The sequence below is a fragment of the Rhopalosiphum maidis genome, chromosome 1 (assembly GCF_003676215.2).
Source record: "Rhopalosiphum maidis isolate BTI-1 chromosome 1, ASM367621v3, whole genome shotgun sequence".
Taxonomy (NCBI): Eukaryota; Metazoa; Arthropoda; class Insecta; order Hemiptera; family Aphididae; genus Rhopalosiphum; species Rhopalosiphum maidis.
The window spans coordinates 8030356-8054252 of record NC_040877.1 but is presented as its reverse complement, the minus strand read 5'-3'; the positions used below and the strand labels follow the sequence as shown (position 1 = coordinate 8054252).

General features: G+C 34.4%; 1 protein-coding gene across 4 annotated transcripts in view; it reads right to left on the bottom strand.

Moving 5' to 3' along the window:
• Window positions 1-1348: 1348 nt before the first annotated feature.
• LOC113549071 (zinc finger protein 1) overlaps window positions 1349-23897 on the bottom strand; it is a 165048-nt gene continuing 142499 nt past the window's right edge. For 2 of the 4 annotated variants that reach the window (XM_026950223.1, XM_026950224.1), the window contains 5 exons: window positions 9070-9365; window positions 6050-6190; window positions 4024-5832; window positions 2835-3066; window positions 1349-1736 (listed from right to left, as the gene is read on the bottom strand). In XM_026950223.1, coding sequence (XP_026806024.1) covers window positions 1543-1736; window positions 2835-3066; window positions 4024-5832; window positions 6050-6190; window positions 9070-9365 — 2672 coding nt within the window. In that variant the 3' untranslated portion in view covers window positions 1349-1542. Of the gene's footprint in view, window positions 1737-2834; window positions 3067-4023; window positions 5833-6049; window positions 6191-9069; window positions 9366-12993; window positions 13306-21242; window positions 21648-23897 lie in introns of those variants that run through there. The other 2 variants (XM_026950225.1, XM_026950226.1) reach the window with 2 other exon arrangements.

Sequence of the window (23897 nt, the reverse complement as noted above, 5' to 3'; positions counted from 1 at the left end):
ACGAAAATTTCGGAAAACGATCGAAATACGCGTGGTGTATATACAATGTGTGATAGGTAATATGTTTATAAACAGATTGTTATGCGTCCATCGACATTCGAAAAAAAAAATCATAATAATTGTACATAATTTGAAATCAGCGAGGAGGGGGTGTCGTGAGTGATTGGTGTTTTTTATATATTGTATATATACGCGATAAATAAAACCTTTTATATATTATTAAAACATTATAACTATAGAGGGGATTAAGTCGATCCAACAAATTTATAATACTATTTATATACCTATACAATAATAATATAATATATGTAGGTACTACACTTTTAATACCAATGAATAAATATCGAACAAAATGTAACGGACGATTGCTAACGATACTATATAATATAATATGTATATATATATATATGTAAGCGGGAAATGTTAAATGTTATTTTTTTGTTTTTTGTTTTTTTTTTGTGTTTTTTGCTTTTGACAAACGATTTACAAATCTAATAATAAGGTGTATAGTAAAAATCGGCGCTGATTCTTTTAGCTCGCGTATATATAAATATTTGAATCAATAACAATATACTGCATTGTACGTGATCGAGAATCGAAAGTCAGTTATTATTATACATAATATATACATTATACATAACACATATAGAAGAATATGTTTTGTAGAATATGCAATATATATATATATTATAAATCGATTTTTTTTTCAAAATTTTTTTGTTATTAATTATTTGTATATTATATGATTTTTATAGTAATAATAATAAGATTTTTTTATACATAAATATATTAATATTTCATGGAAAAACACACACACTAGAAAACGGGCTTATTTACAAAGTTGAAAAATTATTTCATTATTTTACTTTAGTTATTGTCTCTCATGGTATCATTAATTATTATACATATTATATATACTTATTTATAATTTATTTTTTTTTGGCAAACTTTATACAATATTTATACTATATAATTAACATTTATATAAAAATATAAATTCAGAATGATAACGGCTAAAACACATCACTTTATATAATACATATATTAATGTGTATATATATACATATATATATATCAGTGCGGAGTGTGTCGAACAACCCGAAAAATTATTGTCTCGATTATTATATACATATATATATATATATATATTCATTTATATTTTTCACATTTTATATATATATATATATATACATTGACCCTTTTTAAATACATATTGCGTTAAAGTTTTTTTTCTTTTTTTTACAATGTTTTTTTATTGTTTTCAAAACGAATAAAAAAGGGGATGGGCGTTACAAAAAAAAACCTAAGAATATTGGAAAAAAAAACGAAAAACAAAAACCATCAAAAATCGAGGCGAATGGTAGAAATAGTAATAATAATAAAATAGTAGTAGTAGTAGTAGTAGTAGTAGTAGTAGTAATATAGTAGTTATTATTATATTATAATTATATTAGATAATAATAAAGCGGTATAGAGACGGTGACAATATATACACCATACACATATTATATATACTGTCGGTTTTGAGTAGATCTATCGAATTTACTCTCTGTACGGTTTGCAGTACGAGAATCGGTGGTTCATGTGCTGGCTGTACGAACCCGAATGCGAGAACCGTTTCATGCATTTGGAACACTGGAACGGCTTCTCACCACTGTGCAGCCTCTTGTGTTCGGTCAGATGGTGTTTGTGTTTGAACGCTTTTGGGCAAACGTCGCACTTGTGCGGTCTTTGATCTGCAACGACAAAATTATTGATCAATATATATATATATTACCTAGGTATATAATATGTTTATTATGATTTATGACTGTGGCAGGTGCCTCTAAACATGCGCTAAAGTAATACTGTTTTCGCGTTATTATATGCATAGTGAAATTGATATAGTTTAGGTGAGTGTATGATGTGGTCATATAAGTTTCAGGCAATGGGAGTTATATCCAAGACTTGTAGAATAAGTGGGGGTGTGAATAGTTTAAAATCCACATGTTTATTTAGTACTTACATAGGGGATAAAATTATTGGTTCAACATCCCTTCTCACAACACCATCATTATCAGTGTTGAAAGTACCAATTAATAATACTGAATTATACTCAAATTTTGAATGGTTAAAATTGAAAAATTGTCTTTGTTTTATTGAATATTTCTGAACACCGGCATCCTGGTCAATCCCTCCTTTTTCTCACCAGTTAATGGAACCAATATTTAAATTTAAATATATTTACCATCAGTGTAAATAACAACATACTATTTTCTCACATTATTTTGTATATATACGGTATACTACGTAAAACAATTAGGCGTACGCTCGAAGTCTGCATGGCGCTATTGTTAGTGGCGTCGTTTAACGTCGTACTGCGATTAAATTTATTTTGCAGTTACATGTATATATATATATATTGATTACAGCAAACAATTTAATAATAATGTATCTCCTACAAACATGGATCTCACAGATATAGTAATGAATTATTGAAGCATTAAAATCGAATATAAACATCATCAGCTGCATAGAGCCGGTTAGGGAAGTATAGCAAATATTATTTATATAAAAGTAGAGAGTAAAAGAAATAACTAATAAACACAAATAACTAATCATAATACCTATTAATATAACTTTCGTAAAGCTTCCATTAAATAAATGTTTTTTTTTTAAATATAATTTACCATTTATGTATATACATAAATTATTACATTTTGAAAATAATAATTAGAATAAAAGTTGTTATATTGTTAGTTGATTACATATGTCATCAGTTATTTTTTTTAAATCTTGTATTTATAAAAATATATCTTAACATGTATAGTTATTATAAATGCATTGCAGCATACCTGGTACTTCAGTAGATTCCACGGATGAAGGCTTTGATTTTTTGCTGGGCGAACCAACCGCGGCCGCCATTGCGCTATTACTAGTGTTGTGGTTGTTGTTTTTGTTGTTGTTATTGTTGTTGTTGTGCAAAGCGCCTGCACCGGCTCCAGTGGACACCGCATCGTCAGGGTCTTGAGAAGTACACCCCGAGTCTTCGGCTTCGTCCGTCATGTCGCTCCAGTCTCCGTATTCCTATAAATTTACAGGGAAAAAAGAAATTGTTAGTAAATATAACTCGGTCGCACGTATAGCGATGTCTAAATTTAGCGTTGACGATACGCGAGTACATCGCAAAGCGAATTTTATTACTACCGCAGCAGGCAGAAATATAATATATATATAGGATAACGCGCACCGTCAAAACGTTAATTAAGTTAACGAGGTAAAATTGAGTGCAATTATGAGAGGTATGTCACACATGCGAATGTATATAATATAAACAATATTTAAAAACACGTCACACCGTTAAATGATATACGTAGGTAGAGGTATATATAATATTATACTACGCATATAATCATGTTGCAAACCGATCTATGCAGTTTTTTTACTCCGATCAACCGTGACAGTTTTTGAAAAATAATTAAAAAATTGTAAATGAAAAATACTGAGCAGCATACACTACAATATATATATATATATATTAAACTGCAAGCAAATAGTATTATAATAACATAAAAAAGCAATCGCACGATGATGTCATGCTGATATACAGCATAGTTTTCGTGTACGTGTAGATACTATTGGAGCCTATATAACTTAACACAACATGTGTTAAATACGTATTTATGCAGTCTATCGATATCAGATTTTTTTAAGCTAAGGGTAAAGTCGATGTAGGTTATATAATATAATTCGAAAATTTCTTAAAGAAACATGCCTTTTTTAAATTCCATAGTAGAAAATTTATAATAATCAATTCACTCAAATACAAGCCATTTTATATACATGTCACATCAGTTATATCGCGAAGAGTGGAGAGTGTGTATAACATATATGCGTATAATTATGTCGGGTTTCGGTATAGGTTTTTCGATATCGCGGTACACGGATCTGACGAAATAAAATATCGACAAAATACCGGAAGCGATGTCGGCACAACACTAAAATCGCGTATTATAATATTATATAGTTGTAAATAGTACTCACTCTCTTCCACGAACGTTTCTCGGACGCAGGGCTCAAGCTGCCGTTGTGCCGGAGCGCGACGGCCGGTATGGGCGAATGAGACGCTGGATGGTGCAGTTGGGACGAAGGCGGCGGCGGGGGCGGTGCCGCGCAGGCAGGTGACGGCGGCGGGTACGCGCCTCCCAGAAACGTCTTGCGGCAATGCTGTTGCATCGGCTGCAACATGGACGCGGGCGGCGATGAACTGCAATCATCTCGGTTGTTGGCGGTCCAACACTTGAACTGTATGGTACACTTGTTGGTCAGCGTAACGTTGCAGACGGAACTGCGGCCGCTGTTGCACTCGTCGTCGCGGCGTCCCCGCTTCGTGGACAGGTCGAGCGGCTGTTCGGCGCTCGACGCGGGTGCGGCGTGGGCGGCGGCGGACGCGGGCGAGTACGGCATGTGCACCAGGCGGCCCTCGCGCCTGTCGCGGGCCCGGTTGTTCTGGAACCACACCTGGACGACGCGCACGTTGAAGCCGATCCGGTCGGCGATCCGGCTCAGTTCCTCGCGCTTTGGCCGCGGGTTGGCCGCGTAGCACTCTTTGAGCACGGCCAGCTGGTCGTCGGCTATCTGCGACCGGACGCGTATCTTCCGGCCGTCCTGGTCTACGGAGTCTTCCTCTTCGGTGGTGCACGGCCTGTGCTCGTCGTCGGTGTAACAGTCGCTGCCCGCGTCGTAACCGTTGTTTATATTGTTGTTGTTGATGGTCGTCTTGCAGGCCCCGGAACTACCGCCCGCCGAGTATTCCGCCTTGACGACCAGCCCTTCGGCTCTGTGATGGTTGTTGAGGAGGTGGTGATGGTTGTTGTGATTGGGGTACAAGCTGTAGCCGTGGTGATACGGCGGCGAATCGCTCGTCACGCTGGGGCAACCGCCCGACGAGCCGCAAGACGGCGGCGGCTGGTGCTGCTGGTGGTGCAGGGCAGCCGCTGCGACGGCCGCGGCGTTGGCCATCATCAGCTGTTTGGTGACCGCTGACACGTTGACCGTCTCCAAGAGTTTCTTGACAGCAGCGTCTGTTTCGCCAGCTGTGTCCTCGTCCGCACCACCGCCGTCTTCACATTCCTTCTTCACCACGCTCACTACGTCTATCACGTTGTCGTACTTGTCGTCGTCATCGTCATCGGCCTCTTCATCTTCGTTGAAGTCTTCACCGCCACTCTCGCGCTCCTTCTGGTCGTCGTCTGTCGTCTTATTCTTGTCGTCACCATTACAGCAATCGTCTTGCTGTTGTTTTTGATCTTCTTGTTCTTGTTCCTGTTCCTGTTCTTGGGCTTGCTTAACCATCGCCGACTGCATCAACGACGGCTGCAGGAGATCGTGTATGTTGAACTTGCTCTGAGTGTTGAACAGTCCTGGGAAATAAATTGCGGCCGCGGAGGCTTTTGGTTGTGTGTGATAGAATGACTGTGGTGTAAGCGATTGCGCTTGTGTTGGACTCGGCTGTGCCACTTGCATGTCGTACTTGGACGCTGAAGACGGCAATAGGGGCGAGAACGTATTGCCACCGGCACCAATGCTGTTGTTGTTGTGGTTGCTGCTGTTGTTGTTGGTTATATTGTTGTTGTTGTTAGGGACTGGACGCTTGCTTGGATAACCGTTGTTCGGTTGATGGTGAGCGGCGTTACGGTTGTTGGCTTGCGACCCACGGCCTCCCATTTTTAGATTTATGATCAGACATTTCTTAGAGGTCATGTGACTAGAATATGAACCGGAATGCGAGAACCGTTTACCGCAGTTGGAACACTCGAACGGTTTTTCTCCACTATGGATGCGAATGTGTTCCTATGAAAATAAATTCCAACATTTGTTTAGTTTCAAAAATCAAATATAATGACACATTTAAATTGGAATTATTATTATGTACAACCAAAAAAATAACTCTTATTATATTACGCCGAGAAAATCAGAAAACAAATAATATAAATAATATATATGCAGATACTATAGTACATTATTATTATTTTTATTTGATATACATAATTTAAATGAGAGTAGTTACCTTGAGATGATGTTTAAACTTGAACGCTTTTTCGCACTCGGGACATTTGAACTTGCGCAGCACTGCGCTCTCATCGTGACTTATCATGTGCCTTTGGAGACGGTAAACATTGGCGAACGTCTTGTTGCACACCTTACAAGACTACAGGCGAGACAAAACAAAAAAAAACACGTGCGTGTTATTAAGAAGAGTAGCTATTATTTTATGAAGGTTAACGGGATACACATCGTATGGGCTGCAGGGATATAAGTATATAACGTATAAGGACAGGGTCGGGCTGCGTATAGGTAGACGAAAGAAAGAAAGACCATATAAATAAGGAAAGAAAAAACCGTGGCGCGTAAAATCTCACGACCAAAAAAATCTTCGTAGGAGTCCTAAAAATCCCATGCCCGGCGACGACGACGCCTTATTAAAAATAATAATCAAACGAAAAAAGCGCCGTTTAGAGAGAGACCGTCGACTTGCGGTTATAGTATAGACAAAAAAAACTAGAGAGTATATTATTATATAGAATGAAATACGACGAACGTCGTAAAGGTATGACGTCAACAACGTGTCACCATGTGTTAGAACGTGTAGTGTATGTGTGTGTGTGTGTGTGTGTGTATATATATTATAATGTTATGTTTTTACACATACATACATGTATGTGTGCGCGTGTGTGTGTACCGTGTTGTATAATATACAGGCACACAGTGCATTGCAGTAATCGTGAGAAACCCTAATGGCGACAGGTTATACGAAAATCGTTATATAATTCCATGTGCCGCCGCCACACCATGATAACATGACGATCGGTTAATTTAACTGCGCCTCCCACACATGTACATATAATATTAAACATACATGTATGTATAATAGCAGTCGGCATCGTCTTTACCTCATCTCTCGTCCTCCCTTGCAGCCATTATCCCGTTGGTATACCTATATGTTAGACTGTACATATTCGAGATACGTATATGGTCTATTATATTATACATATATATTTTTATTAAGTGTAATAATTATTACATTTCGGGTCACACACACACACACACACAAGCGCGCGCGCCCGCATTTTCTGGCAACACCTCTTTTTTATGTCTTTTATCAAACACAGGCGGAAAAAAATAACCGACAAAACATAAAATAATAATTGTTATCAGCTGAGGCAGACGTGACAACGCGATTATCAGTGGATGGATTGTATTATAATATTTTATGTACCTAATGGTTCAAGCCGCAGTGCGGGACCGGACTTAATTTTATGCGATGATAGTATATTATATTATTGTACAGCACATAAATATTAATATTATCTCTCTATCGACATGTTGTACAGATGATAATAATGCACGACTGTATGTGGTTTTATATATATATACATAATCTTTTTTTTGTAAAGGCCATGTGGTCCTGCATGTGTTTTGCACTGCCGTGTGTAAAATATAATAATAATGAAATAATAATATATGGATGTTATATATATATAGTACACGTCCGACTCGTACATTATAGCTGATATCCGGTGAGGCTGTGTCTCCGCCCCCGAACGAGCGATAATCCATTATACAAACGTGTCAAGCATATATATATAGTACCTGTTAGTATACGATTGCAATAACATTTATTGTGCATGGAGTATAAGAAGAGAGGTCGATCGACTATATAGGGGTAGGTATACATACCATATACGTGATCATGTGGGTGATTCGTTTCGGAGGAAAGGAAATGAAGAAGAAAAAACGACCGTCATGGCGAGATTTTAATGGCCATCGTCGGTCTTCGTCGGGTAGGTAATATATATATGAAATAAGTACCAACGCGTTATAGGTATACATAATATGGTGACGGTGATGCAGGCGAGAAGGACGTTTCGTCGTGGCCCGGCGTGCACGTCGAATCCCTTTGTGAACGGGTCGGGTTTTAAGTATATATGCACGTTTCCACGAACGGCGGGAGGTAACAATAATATATATATTATACATGACGAGGGACCGGAGACCTGCACATCTGGACGAACCCCGAAGAGTTGCATCTCGCAAGTATAGACTGTGCGAGGCGTGGTGGTTGAGGGATGGGTTTTTTTTTCGAGATTATATAGAAAATAACACCTTGCGGTGGATCCTCCCGAGTCAAGGTCGGGTTTACTGCTGCATCAGCACCATTACATGATTATATTATGATTATTATATTACTATGCTGCAAGACGCGCTCGTATTTTTCTTTTGACCCCCCAAAAATATTTTCTGTTCTTTTGTCCGAAAATATATTTTATACGAACTTACGTTGAAACCCGTCACCGGACCACACACACGCGCGATGGCCCCGAAAAACACACGGAGAATGTGTTCAATTGTGTACGAGTCGGTCACACATATAATACTCGCACGCACGCGCACCGGATTTTAGGTGTGTTTATTTTATTTTTTGTATATATGTGCGTGTGTGTGAAGATATGTACGTTCTCAGAGACGGGTCGTTTAAAGTATATTATATTAAACACACAAATACATATATAAAGGTTATTCGGGCCCGCAGAGCTACTTTCATGGCGTTCTATAGTCATCGCGCATGTACGGAGGTGCGCCAGGGCGAGGTCACCACGAGCGTACATGTATATATAATATAAGATAAATAAATCATTCGGAATATAATGGAAATAAATAAATAAAATATACCTCCGCGGAGGCCAACCAAACCATGCGGCGTAATTATATGTGGCACGGTGCATGTCGATTATATTATTACTGCTTGCTTTTACAGAATTCTGTTAAATCGTAAAAAACGTTGTATCTATATGTAATATAATACGCGTGTTATTCACCTGCAGCTTAATACGACGCATAACAATTTAGAATTTTAATTATATTCTATAATGTATTTATATTTTATAATATTTATTATATATTTTTTATTATTCAAAAGGATTGCGTGTTAATAAATATTTATTAAATATTATATATGTATCTATATTGTAAATTTAATAGCAGGTAATTATTGAGAATGGTATAGAATAATAAATTATAAGTGCTTACCACTTGGGCGTTGGGCGAGTGGAGCAGTTCGTGTTTCTCGAGGAGATCACGATTGCCAAAAGCAGCGTTACACTGCAAGCACCCATATTGGCCGGCGATTGCAACCGTGGTTGAAGGCGGCGAAGACGGCCGGGCTCGGCATCCGCCATCTAAGTGTTCTTTTAGCGATCCCAAGTCAAACGATTCCCGACAAAACGGGCAGTACTGTAAATGTTGTTGCTGCTGCTGTTGCTGTTGGTGATGTAAGTCTTGATAGTCCTTGAGAAGACCCTCCAGACTCATCCCGGGCAACGGAACTGTGTGCAAAAAAATGTCAAAAATGAAAATACATAAAAACCGATCGGAATACACAAAAAATATAACATTAAATATGCAGGAAGGTATACCGAATATAATAAAATTCGAGCCTATATACTATTTATAATAATAAAATGTAATATAATATTTATAATATACAATTGTATATTGCGGCCATTTATGTGCCGTAAATTCGGTCAACGAGTGGTTGCAGGTATACAATATATGTATGTACCTGTTGTTCGTGAATACGCATTGTTCGTCGCACCAATGACACGAGGCGGCGCGAGGAAAGGGCGTGATAATCGCACCTGCCCAGCGGTCCGTGGGGGGTCCTGCGCGCAGGTAACGTAACCTCCTATAAACCAATCAAGTGTGTTCACCGACCTATCTATTGTTATACATATTGTCGTCCATCTTCTTATTTATATCCTTATTTTCAAAAATTTTAAATTTTTCAATTATTGCACAAACAAATGCTAGAGTCCGGACAACTATATTATCTATATCTCTCCCGAAATGTACAATATATATATAATTGCACGCACAGTAGAATATATAAAATTATATTTTATACATCGAATTTTCAACAGATACTCACAGATCAACATGCATATATATATTTATATATATATACATCGATACATCTTATACTCGTATAATATATATATAATACATTAGGTATAATATGAAAGCGTGTACTGCGGGTGGTTAATGTGTTTTAGGTTCGACCGGATGGAATCCGGTCACGGCGTTTTAACGATCTTTCGGAGATGTGTATATATATATATATATACAAAAGTGTATATTTATGATCATTGGGCTAAATCGTTCGCGGGTTTGTTGTATATTTTTCTGTTATACACGTGTAAAAAAGTGACTATATGTATATACATCGTACGACTGTACGAGTTGAATTCTTAGTTTTAGTATTATATAGTAATAATGTAAAGCAATGAAGTATATAGGTACCTAAGTATATACTATATACATAGTACAGCTGATCAAATCAAACGGTGTGTGTGCTGATGTGTGTATAGTATTATATATATACACACACACACACACACAGAAATACGTTTAATATATTTCTACTATTAAATTATTTATGTATATATAATTTAATATGCCACAGTGGTGAGTGAACGTCGTTTTCTCAACGCACATACACACACATATTATATTTATATATATATATAATATATATATTATTTAGTTCTCGGACACGTTTATTGCGTGGCATCTGGCAAATCGTGTGGTCCACAAACACACGTCATATCATTATAACGCACAATATATACCTATACCATTAGGTATAATATTATTTTAATATACCATGTATAATACCTATTACCTAATATAGCCAATATAGGTACATAATATTATATATTAAATACGTTTATATTACATGTGTTTAGCTAAATTATTTATGTGTGTTAAATATGATATATTATAATGTCAATTATTCGCCAATTTTATAGTCACGTATTTAATTGTATAGATAATATATTTTTAGGTTATATTATAATATATACAGTCTATGTAGATTATAGGTATACGCACTTTCGTACGCAGTCATTTATACGTGAATCATACTTACATATTACAATACGTTGATATGTGCGAATAATTTATACCAAATATTTTATTTTACAACCTTTAACAGATGTACTTTATGTAGACGGTATGTATATTTTGAGTGCAAAACACGTTAAGTTGAAATAAATAAAAACAGGAAAATTTGTTAGAAAATAATACAAAATAATAAGGTCCATTATTCCATATTATTTATACCTAATAAATAATATAATAAGAGTCCATATATTAAGTTTCTACACTCATTATAATATATTACAAAAATATTATTTTTACATAACTGACTCAAAGTACTCATAAAGTATCTATTAAAATTTGATGAGCGGATGAGTATACCGATCAAAATAAGATGCTGATCCACTATATATATAATATCTATACACCACTTTCCATCTAAACTTTAAATACTTATAACTTATTGACTATATAGCTAGTTCAAAATTTGATTTTTATATATTAAAATATACTACTAAATATATTTTGTAGCGAAATATAAAATTAAAAAAGTAATTAATTTAGCGATAAAAAATATAAGTAAAACCTAATAAAGTTAAAAATGATAAAAACAAACTGTATTTTTTTTTCAATAATATTGAGAAATGATGTGAAAATAATTATTTCAAATAAGTTAAAACATCAAAATATTTAGTGTGAAATTAAATGGAACACAATATTATATTGAAATCAATCTATATTGACGTTAATTTTTTTATGTATAAACGCCGGTGAGGGCAATATATCTATATGTAAAATAAATCATGTATTTTATCAGTTCGAAGAATTCATAATTTTATATAACGATGATGATATTCCAAGGAATCTGCACGTAAAAGTTTCCAGTTAATCGTGTACAGAAAAAAAGACTATACGAAGGTCTTATTGCATGTAAATTGTTCATTATCGGTAGTACATATATACGTATTATATTAATTTATTTTTTATTTGTACTATGTATATTATTAATTTCTTATAGGTATTTATATAAGTATAAATTATTTGCATACATTATTATATTAAGTAAGTATCAAGCTATACTCTATAAGGCCTATACATAGTCGTAAGGACTCTATTTCTAACAATGTATATGCTGCAGATGACGACAAAAATCATGTAATATCGTCGTCCTACATATATAAGTATACATATTTATATAGTGTTCATCGAAAAAATATTATTTTTAGTTTACTGCACGTTACAATAAATAGTATTACACGCGCGGAGAATATATGTGTATAATATTGCGTGGAACTCGAGTGTATGCCAATATGTGTTTAAACCATTACTAAACAGTATCATTACTTGGGTAATTTTATTCTAAAAATGAAAACGTGCAAATAGCTAAATTTATTTAAAAGTATAATTTACTATTCGTTTTAAATAATATTTTCCACATTTAAATATCTACAGACTTTTGACGTTAACGATTCCAATATACATAATACATATATTACACCTAACTTGAAATATACCTATACTCTATATACATAGTGCATATGTATACTGCAGCTACTACTAACAGTACTATGATGTAAATTAAATTTATATCCACTAGCGGTTTGCTGCTACAGCAGTTCGACGCACGTATGCATATCTGTATACGTAAAAGTTTTTACGAGGTACAAGTATATAGTTTTAATTAAAAATATGTGCGTTCAAAAAGTGTATAAATTTAGATTACATGATTTACGAGGACGCGTCGGCGATTAAAATTTTAGCGTCGTCGGATAAACGTCAACAAAACAATATTGAAAAGTAAATGTATACATTAAAATAAATATAACATCGATATTGAGAGTATATATATAGTATAATACACCGATAAAAAAAATTAAAAACTTGAATTTAATGACGATCTATAATAATATACAAACGACCCATCGCGGCATATATAGAGATACGTATTCTACGTAGAAAATGTAATAACAATTATTATGATATGATAATAATCTTCCTATAATAGGTATATGAAATCTGTAGTACAATATTATTACATATTATATTATAATACGATTTAGTTGTATGATAACTTACGTGCATAGTTTCCGTAGGGAAAGGCGTTTTGGAACAGACCGATGACTTGTGCGGCCGTATACATGACGACGAATTTTACGAGTACCAGGCCGAGCAGTGCAATATAGATAGTCGAGAGCGCGCACGAGAAAAAAATTCCAAATGGACACGATCTAAAATTGTTTTTTCATATAAAAAAATTAACTCGACCATGCACGGGCTGGCTGCAGGTGTACAAACGAAATTATAACGACAGTCGAACTCGACGACTACCCGATGACTGACTGCTGTGCATATACGTTCCGGTCCTGAGCGCGGTGCATAGGTATACAATACGGAAAGGGACGTGCGCACCGGACGGTCGGCAGGTACAAAATGATGATCCTAGGAGCGCAGTGCCGGCACACCGCGCACGCACACACACGCACACGCACCAGCACACGTACACTTACACGCACACGCACGATAGCGACCGGGTGGTTAGGTACATATATATATATAAAAAATGTAATATGTATTTTTTCCCGTATAGTTTCCTCCGCCTCCTTTTATATTATAATATATATGTATATATATATATATATATATACCATTGCCGTCGCCCGACACTTGGTGATTACGTGGGGGTCGGTGGGGGGTCGAGTATCGGTGGGGGAGCAGAGGGCCGAAAATCGATCGGTGGCCGTCGCCGCCGCCGTCGGTGCCTCGACAGAGATAATATATCTATCGCTATATATATGGGTTAATGTGGGTGGTAGCGGGTGCACAGACGGGCTTTGCGAGCAATCTCGCGTCGTAGTCGTCGTCAACGCCCGACCGTATTTTCCATGGTATAGGTGTATAATATACAACATATTATATACCTATACGCTACAACGATTGCGACCGAAGACGAAAGGTCGATATTGCAAATATCGTGATATAATAAATATATTACTCACGCCTATACCTAAATATACCAGCTGCAGTCACGATGTAGAGAAGATCTTCTCTATACACATCATGACTACAGCATCTACCAAGTGCGTCTATAGGTATTTTTCTAAGCATAATTCTTAAACAAAAAACATATGTACATAAATATTTCGAAATTATGCGAATTATGCGATATCAAAAATATACTTATAAATTAAAATACACCTATATGAAAAATTCTTGTTCGAGTTTTTCGATCGATATTACGTGAAATAAAAATAATTTCGACGCCCGTTTGATCGAGTATTATTTCGATCAACTTACACACGTATACACATTGTAGGTTCAATAAAAATTCCAATTTTCTAGGGGCGGGGCTGCGATAAACAAGGACGTGCGAGTTTTTTCGACGGCATATATAATATTATATAAGCGGACTTTCGATGGTGTTGGGGGGAGGGGGATTGGAAAGGGGAAACGGACGACAAGAATGTATTCGCGCCGAGCGGTGCGCAGGTGTGCGCGTTGCAGCACCGCCAACACAGGTGGGCGTGTACAATGGAGCGCCCGCGTTGAGTGTCTACCTGCCCGCGGCGCCCAGGTGGGACGTTCCCGAGCCGCCTATTGGACGGCTCACCTGTGCCGAATACATTTTCGCCAGCGCGCGCGCAAAATACGCTACCGACGCGGTCGATGTGACGCCGCGGCAGTAACTGCACGCACGCGAAATACATTTTATTTATGCCACGCACACGCGTTATGAATAGAACATAAACGCATACATAATAATATATATTACATGATAAATGTAATACAAATGTAGGTACCGTACGTTATACATATAAATAGGTAGGTACGCTTGAATCTACCGTTCATCTCAAGTCAAGAAAAAGAATTTTTTGAAAAAAAGGTACAAATATGGGACATTTATACGTATAAATAAAGCATGTGTCAAAATTATCACTGTGGAAAATAATTCTTTCAGTCACAGTGTTATTTGATATGAATTACTTTTAATTTTTAAGTTTATATTTACTTTGGAAATAATGAGCTAAATCGTAATAATTGTTTATAATATATTAGAACACTTTTCCCAAAAATTATGATGTACACCAATAAAAAATATATAAATATTATCTAAAAATATCTGATAAAATCGATTTGAAATTCTGAGCGGAGCGATATAAATGTAGGTATAGATTTTATGATGATGGGTATTTATTTTTATATTTTTATGTCTGAAAACACTTTTTGTAGAAGACAAATAAAATTCCCAGTAATTGTAACTTAACCGAGTAATTCAGAATTATAAAAAGAAAACATCGGAACATTTGTTAAAAAATTAATATTATTATTGAAATACTTAATTCTTTAATAATAATGGCTATCCGTATTTGCTCGACGGCTCAGAATCATTTTTTGTACACGGTGATTCATTAAATTCATATATTTTAACACATCCATTTCAGAGACTCAATCAATGACGAGGTTCACTCGACACCTACTATAGGTCTGTAGTATACCTATACCTTTATACAGAGACGTGCCGTTAAGATTTGGCGCCCAGGGCAAAATTAAAAATATTCGTCCCCTATTTTATTTATCATTAAGCATTTCAATTTTTTTGGCGCCCCTTTAAACCATGCGCCCGGAGCGCATGCCCCCAGCCCCCCCCCCACGGCACGGCTCTGCCCATATAACTATAGAGTAGTTAGTTTTTACTTTCTCGCTTTTTTTATTTATAAATATAGGTATATACTTATATATATATGTATTTATATAATACATCTATCTACTTGTGAGGTACGTATTGCATCTTCTTCACAGATAATATGTATAATATATTATTTTAATATACGCTATTATAATTTATTTATGTGTATTGTCGTAGTCGACGTCGAGCGCGTGTGCGTATGTGAGTAATGATAAATAATCGTTTCGCGCCAGCGGGTCAATTGAACGTCTCGGCCGCCGTTCCCGCATCAATTAACCTTTGCGGGCCGCACGGTTAATTGGCCAAGTCGCGTTATACGCATACACAAAGTACATTTACATACACGTTATACACAGTAAACTCCATCATTATTACTATCATTATTAATACCAAACATTAGTTACTCCGCGCGAGCGCGCGTGTGTTTATAATTGTTTATGATAATCAGCGTTTTAATTTTCGTCGTCGCGTCCGTACGTATACAACAATATTTATAGTCGGACCGAAGAAAGTCAAATATCAATTGACCTCCCCTGGTGGCAATGTAGCCATATATATGTATGGGGAAAAAAATTATACTATTCTTATGAAATACGCGCGCCGCCCGTATTATACGATATTTACATATTATTTTAAAGTATACTCGAGTACGTACGTACATGTATGTCGAGAGACCCTTTTCAATAAAAAGAAATAAAAATATCGAAAAACATTAGGGTCGACGCAGACCAATTGCGCGACAATTATTATTATTACATGCGCGACGATCACGAGCTCGCATCGTAATATATTGTTATAGTATACTTAATTTATACATCATAATATTAAATTCTTTATATATAGGCCTACTTGCAGATAATGTTATAATAGTTTAATGGTTCTGGGGGACTACCTGCTGTGTATATTATCAGCAAGGATTTATTTTTATTCTTCATTTCATAATTTTATTATATGTGTATAATACTTATAGCGTGTATTGTGTTTTATTAATAGATATTCTATATTTTGTAAATTATGAGTGTTATGACATTTTTCAATATACATCTTATCTATAAATATTTTTATACATGTATACGACAATTTTATAGTTCATAGTTTGTATACATTTTATTTTAAGTGTTTTTAATTTTTATAAAATATACCGCATAATTCTTATACCTACAAAATATTATATTTTTTAATAGTAGTCATGTGATTCTAATTAAATTCGTATTCTAATTTTAACTTCTAACATACATGTTTTATTTTGTTTTAAATTTGAAATATATTAATTTAATGTTTTTGCTCGGATAGAAAATGTGGAAATTTTTCTAAATGGTAAAGCACAACGCTAGTTACTTTCGCAGACTACATAATTTATAATGATATTTTACTTATATATTATTATAACATTTATAACAGTTTTATGTAAAAAGATAACGCCCAAAAATACATTGAAAACAATAATACATCAAAACGTGCGCTAACCCATAATAATAATAATAAAATATCAATAAGTATTACCTATCTAAAAAAAAAATTCGATGTCAGTATGAGTATACCGAGGCGTATACGATGAAATATTAAAATACGTATTTTGTTATTTTGGAGGACTATAAAACATGATATACATTAACATGGTCATATGATTTGATGGCTATGAACTATTGTAATGCAATACATACGCTTTATATATATATATATATATATTAAATGGCGATATACTAAGATTGATATTAGTAGTTATACTATATTTATTATCAAATAATACTCATATATATATGCTATACTGTGTACTATATAGTATATATATTATCTATGTAAACGCACAATGATGTGAGTATGATATAAACATTTGTTTCCAAATTAAACCCGACGAAAAATGGTGAATTGATATGATATGAAGTTAATATCGGCCATCAAACACAGTTATTTAAAATACATATATTATAATGGAATCTATGCGATATAATGATCGTTATTATCATTGGTTTTGAACACATTTATATTGTCCTAAAGGTTAATGCATCAATTATTATGATTAAAAAAAAACATCCTGTTGTCAACCATGTATATTATATTAATTTCTCAATCTATAATTTTCGAAACATTTTTATATATACTATTATACCTATCTAGTATCTATATTATATACGAGGTGATCGACATAACGTAAGACTTCCACGTCACAAATGTGCAGTCACTCTCGATTTGATGAGTATATCTTACTTTAAATCAATCACTGAATCACTCCATATTATTTAGTTAACACTATTAGTATAGTAGGTACTAATATAGTTATTACTAAAAACTATACCGTATAATATACTAAAGAAGTAATTGGTGTGGGTGAATATATACCATATACTATAATATATATGTAGGTATTAGATTTGCGAAGATCCGACGATGCCCATATCAATATACATTACTATATAACATTTAACGAAGCGTCCATAGTTTTTTTTTTATATTCTGTATCGACCGCAATTTGTTTATAATTCATATACTAATATAAAACGTTATAAAAGTGTGTACTCTCGACCGCGGCGCTTTTCAGAAGAAATAACACACAACAGTGGGTTTTATTTTTTTTTAGGAGAAAAAAAAACAACTATACCACACAATAATTGACCATTGTGCAAGAGAAATAATAATATTATAATATAGAATAATAACAACGGAGCTCAATGGAATAATCCAATAGCCGCTAATATATACGGTGGCGGTGGTCCGACCAAAAGGAAATCATCACGGGACGCGTGGTGTTATATACACGGATGATAGAAACACATAATGACTATACAATATATATAATAATATAATGTGTTATGTGTAACATTATTATAATATAATATATATTGTTTACTAACAGAATTTGTATACACATAATATTGTAGATATTAAAATGGAACATGCATTGAAAAACTACGGTTTTGTGTGTGTGTTATGTGATGTGTATGTGCACCTAAATAAGATCTATACGGCATAATATACTATATTATGTATACACAATCTTAGAAATCAGCTGATATATTATAATGTTATTTAGTCATATTTACGTTATCTAATTATAAGACGCAGTCATTGTTCTCTGTCACGTCGATTTATAATATATATATATATATATATATTATATTATGTACGTATACTCCGACGGTGATTTTTTTTCACCACAATATTATATTAAATGTACACATTTTCTATAATGTCGACAATAATTTTAAACGTGAGTATAATGTAAAATAATGTTTGGACCACGTGTGTGGCGAAAAAGGGATGACGGCGTCCAACGCAGTCTGTTTATTGTATATAAATAAATGAGAACGAATGTTATAAGGATCATTCCTCGCTGAAGAACTAACGATAAGATTAGAACGTTGTATTAAATTTTATTAAGTACTACATATGTATTCAACATATCTACATTTAATTAGACATAGATCGCATTTTTAATAAGGTAAACGGGACACGATATAATACCAGGTATTGTTGATTTTTTTCTTTCAGAGAAAACGTGAACATGTAATAAACTCATCTATAGACAACTTATATATATATATATATACGTGTACGTATTAATTTTTATGTTCTGATTAAATTGATTAGTTCGTTTTTGCGATAAAAGCAATGTCGTATTTAAAGAAAGGTCCCATAACCTTTTGATTGTGCGGGTGCTCTTTTACTATGTATAATACATATATATTATATATTATACGTAACGTAATTTTATTGTTATACATGTATTTATATAAATTTACGTGTACACGCAGACCCAAAGTATAGAATCGTTTATCAGTCATTATAATTTACCGACAATAATAATTATTTTTTTAATGATTTAGTTGACGATTTTTTCCCTATATACAACCTATCGGCGATGAAATACGTAAAATGTTATCAACAAAAAAAATAAATAATAATAATTAATAATGTTATAAAACGATAAAATTGTATTTTATTAAATTTATTTTCATTACTTCAGTATTAAAGTATGAACTTGTAAATAATTTACAGTAAATAAATCAATTAAAAAATATAAAAAATACACAAATTACCCATGACAAATTAGCATATTTTAATTATAATTATTGTTATAATAAATTCGTTTGGATATTATTATTTATTTATTTTAGTATTACACACTATTTTGATATATACACACTTTTACGTTTCGGTACCTTAAGCCTACTACGTTATAATAATATTATTATTTTGGAAAACGTCATTAATATAATAGAATAAACAAAAATATTATTATTATATTATTGTTTTAACTGCAGTTTTTGGAAGTAAGTATTACCTCGAACACCTAAACCGAAAAAAAATAATTATAGAAAAAAATGTTACTATAAAAAACTACATATACATAATATACGTATAGCATATAGTATAAAATACGGTAAACGTTATAAAATACGCGCGTATAAACGTGTTTATATTAAAAATAGGATATCAATTGACACACACCGACACGTTTGATTTGTGCGATGTCCGTGACAAATGTATATTTTATTGCATGGTACGTAAAAAATACCAAAGGGGAGCAAACATCAAACGTGAAAAACGATAATTGTTTTATGCATTTATTTGTTGTAAAAAGAATTATTTCTAAAATAAAGATTTTTTATGAATAAAATATATTTATATATATATTATTATGTACATCATCTTTTTTATAAATATTTTATTTTGTAAATGTTTATTATAGGATTTACCTATATAGTAATAATTGGATAGCAGGTTACCACTTCAACGAAGTAAAATTGTTTTTTATTTTACATTCATTCAATTTTGTGAATATAGATAACCGTTGAGTGTCCATTTAAAACAACTCTAAAAGTTGATACTATTAAATAGCATCTCCAAAAATTAAGGATTTCCCATTTTGATTTCTTATTTATTAGATAACAGTATACCCTATCTCGCTATAGAAGGGGAATTAACTTTTTTCACATGAAATAGGTATTATTTTATCATACTTGTGATAAAAATAAACATCGCGTATAAATATATACATAAATTCATGCAATTGTAATAGCAACTCATAATATATTTAGAAGTTTAATTTTCATAATCTTTACATTACAATTATGATTTATGATTTAATAATAATAATATTGCATGTACACACTTTATTTTTGAACCCAATTAATCAAGACGTGTAAGTACAGGAAGATTCGTAAATTATTGAATCGCTGCAAGTAATTTTAAGAAAATTTAATACGATATAATTTCGAATAAAAAATAACTGCAGTTTGTGTGTACAAGGTCGTGTGTATGTATTTTAAGATAGTGAGACTAATCCCAAGTGCTAACGATGGCACGAACGTATACAATAAGATGCATAATATACGTATTACGAATAAGAGGTAAAACAATCACTATAGATTTTTTTTTTCTGAAAATACATTGGACATTAACTAGGCGAATACACCATAGGATTATAGGCAAAGGATTTTAGGATTTCAAAAAATGTACATACAGCTAACAAGACTGAATCATACAACCACCGAATGGTTGCTATTCGAAAGAAATATATAAGTAAGTACAATATAATAGAACCATAACCATACGGGTATAATAGGTATATATCGTATATATTATAAATAGTATTAAAATTATAGAGTGGATATTTTAATATATTATTATTCAGACTTACGATTGCAGCTCCACACGTTGGCCAAACACCACAGACGGTACGAGTAGCTACTGTCGAAAAGTGATCCGTTGGCCCCGCCGGTGGCCGCTGCAGCTGCGGCCGCGGCGGCGGCGGCTCCAGCGGAATACATGATCGGGTGCAGCGTGCGCGCGCGAGAGTGACAGATAACGAGCAAGCCGATATAGTGTAATTACGAATAACGTCGCCGATGTGATGGGAAAAAAGCGAATTATTTTAGGTAGGACACCGAATCGACGTGTTGAACGGTATTATATACGCGCGGGCGGCTGCTGGTGATGTGATAGTGGCGGACAAACGACGCAAGTGCGACTGTTGCAGGAGTGGAGTCGTCGGCTTGGCGTGACGGCTGCGTCCGGACTACTGCTGGTCGCGGGCGTCAAGCGCAAAGCATGGCGGCATACTGGCGGGCAAAATTCGACGAGCCCGCGCCTACGCCCGCCGCCGCCGCCACCGTCGGCGATCCGTGCCACCGCACGCACGCGTCACCGGCGGCAGCGGCCGCCTGGCCCCGAGCCCCGCCGACCGACGCCGATCACTCTTGAAGCGCGGGGCGGCGGCGGTAGCGGTAAGTACGGTGCGCGGCGCTTTTGGGGCGGCCGCCTCCCATATAACATCCCGGCCGCCGCCTCCTGTCCGTCGGCGACGGATCTTCTTCTTCGCTGGCGACGGTGGCCGCCCGCAGACGCGGATAATTATAATTATTATTATCATCATCATCGTCGTCGTCGTTGTTATCATTATATTGTCGTCTGCCGTGATCGACGTGATCGTCATATTATTCGCGGGCGCGCGAGTCTTATAACAAGTGGCCGCGCGACTTACTGTACTAAGACGGCGGACGTGGTCACGCAGAGAACATAATGCAATTTTGATTTTTACCCCAGGTATTATTTACCTATAGGTACGTTTTACGTTTGTATGACATGTGCCGAGCTCTGGCAAAACGGAGCCAACTCTTATTAAAATGATCCGACGAATAGTGCAGCTGTAATGGTATATGATAGTGGGCCAATTAGTTCGTGACAAGATTGCAGACCTTTTAATAGCTATATAAATATATAAATTGTACACATTATACAAATGTATAACATACATGTACTGTACTACCGAATGAGCGGCGTTGTTAATAATCACATACGTACACTCAGCTGTTAAAAAACGGTAAAAACGTAATGTTTATTTCGCGCCATGCATAGAAACAGGAGTTTTTTAAATGGTTTTTATTCTATATTCACCGTATGCGTTAGAAATGTGAATATAAGAATATTATTCGGTAAACAAGCGAATTGACGTCATATTTACTATTTATGATGCCATCTTAAATTTAGGTACTCGTTAACGTTGCGTTTTAGATGATTTTTAACACAAAATGCACGCAAATAAAAACAACGCTGTTTTATATTATAGTTCTATACGTTTATATATTTTACGCGAATAAAAAAACGTTATGACTATGTTATAGACATTTAAGTGCGTGAAAAAAGTTTAAATCGGTCAACAGCCGACACACGTTCGTTATTGCAGTGTATAGGTAAAATAAACAGTTATGAATCAGAATAATCTAAATTCTAAATATAAATAAATTTATAAGAGAATAACTAATGGATAATATAATGTTAATGAGAGATGACTCATACAAACTACAGTTCTGATTTTTGATTATTTAGGTATTCGTAGAAGAACCTCATTGTAAAAAACATTCCGACGTCGACATATAGGTTGTATATTTTTTTTAATGGGTACATTTTGTCATCGTCGCCGTAGTGATTAAATTTGATAAGATTATTACAATCAGCGGAATGATTATCTTATTGTCATAGACCCGATTCCCGTTCGCGTCGAATACCTATTATATAGAATACAGTACATTTTATTAATCTTATAAAACACTGAGTAATCTACGTTCAATTTCTCAATTTAATAATGATTAATAACATTAAATATATATACTCGTATTATACATACATGATCGTCTCAATTGCGTCTTGTTTAGCAGACGAACTATATAGAGGTGTGTTTGAAAAATGAAAAATGTTTTTACATACATACGAGTATATTACATAAATATATCGCATGGATAATATTATATACACACACGTATATATAATGTATATATTTATATGTCTATTCGGTTTTTGTCCCTCGGGCTAGTAACTGCACAATATAATGACGACGATCATAATAATAATAAATACGTGTATATACCGTCGGCTTAGGTCCGGGAAATATAATAATTTGATCCGGTGCGGACATTATATACGTATTATATATTAATAATAATATGTATAAGTATAAATATTATAATACTTTTACTGACACGCGTGTGCAGGAGAGGAGACGCGGTGACGACTTTTTTCCTCGTAATATAATGTCGGTTAATGCAATTATATTAAAAACCTTCAACCGATATATATATATAAAAATATATATTATTTAATACGTTTTTGTACGAAAAGAAGACTCGCGTGTTTGCGTTCGTGTATGTGAGCGTGCAAGCGGGTGGTGTGTACGGGAAAAATCCCTTTTTACATATTATTATTTTGCGAGATCGTTGTCGTGGACCGCGGTATCTGTCGCGGTGATCTCTAGGACGATTTCACTCCGCGTACATGTATACGACACCGCCACAGTAAT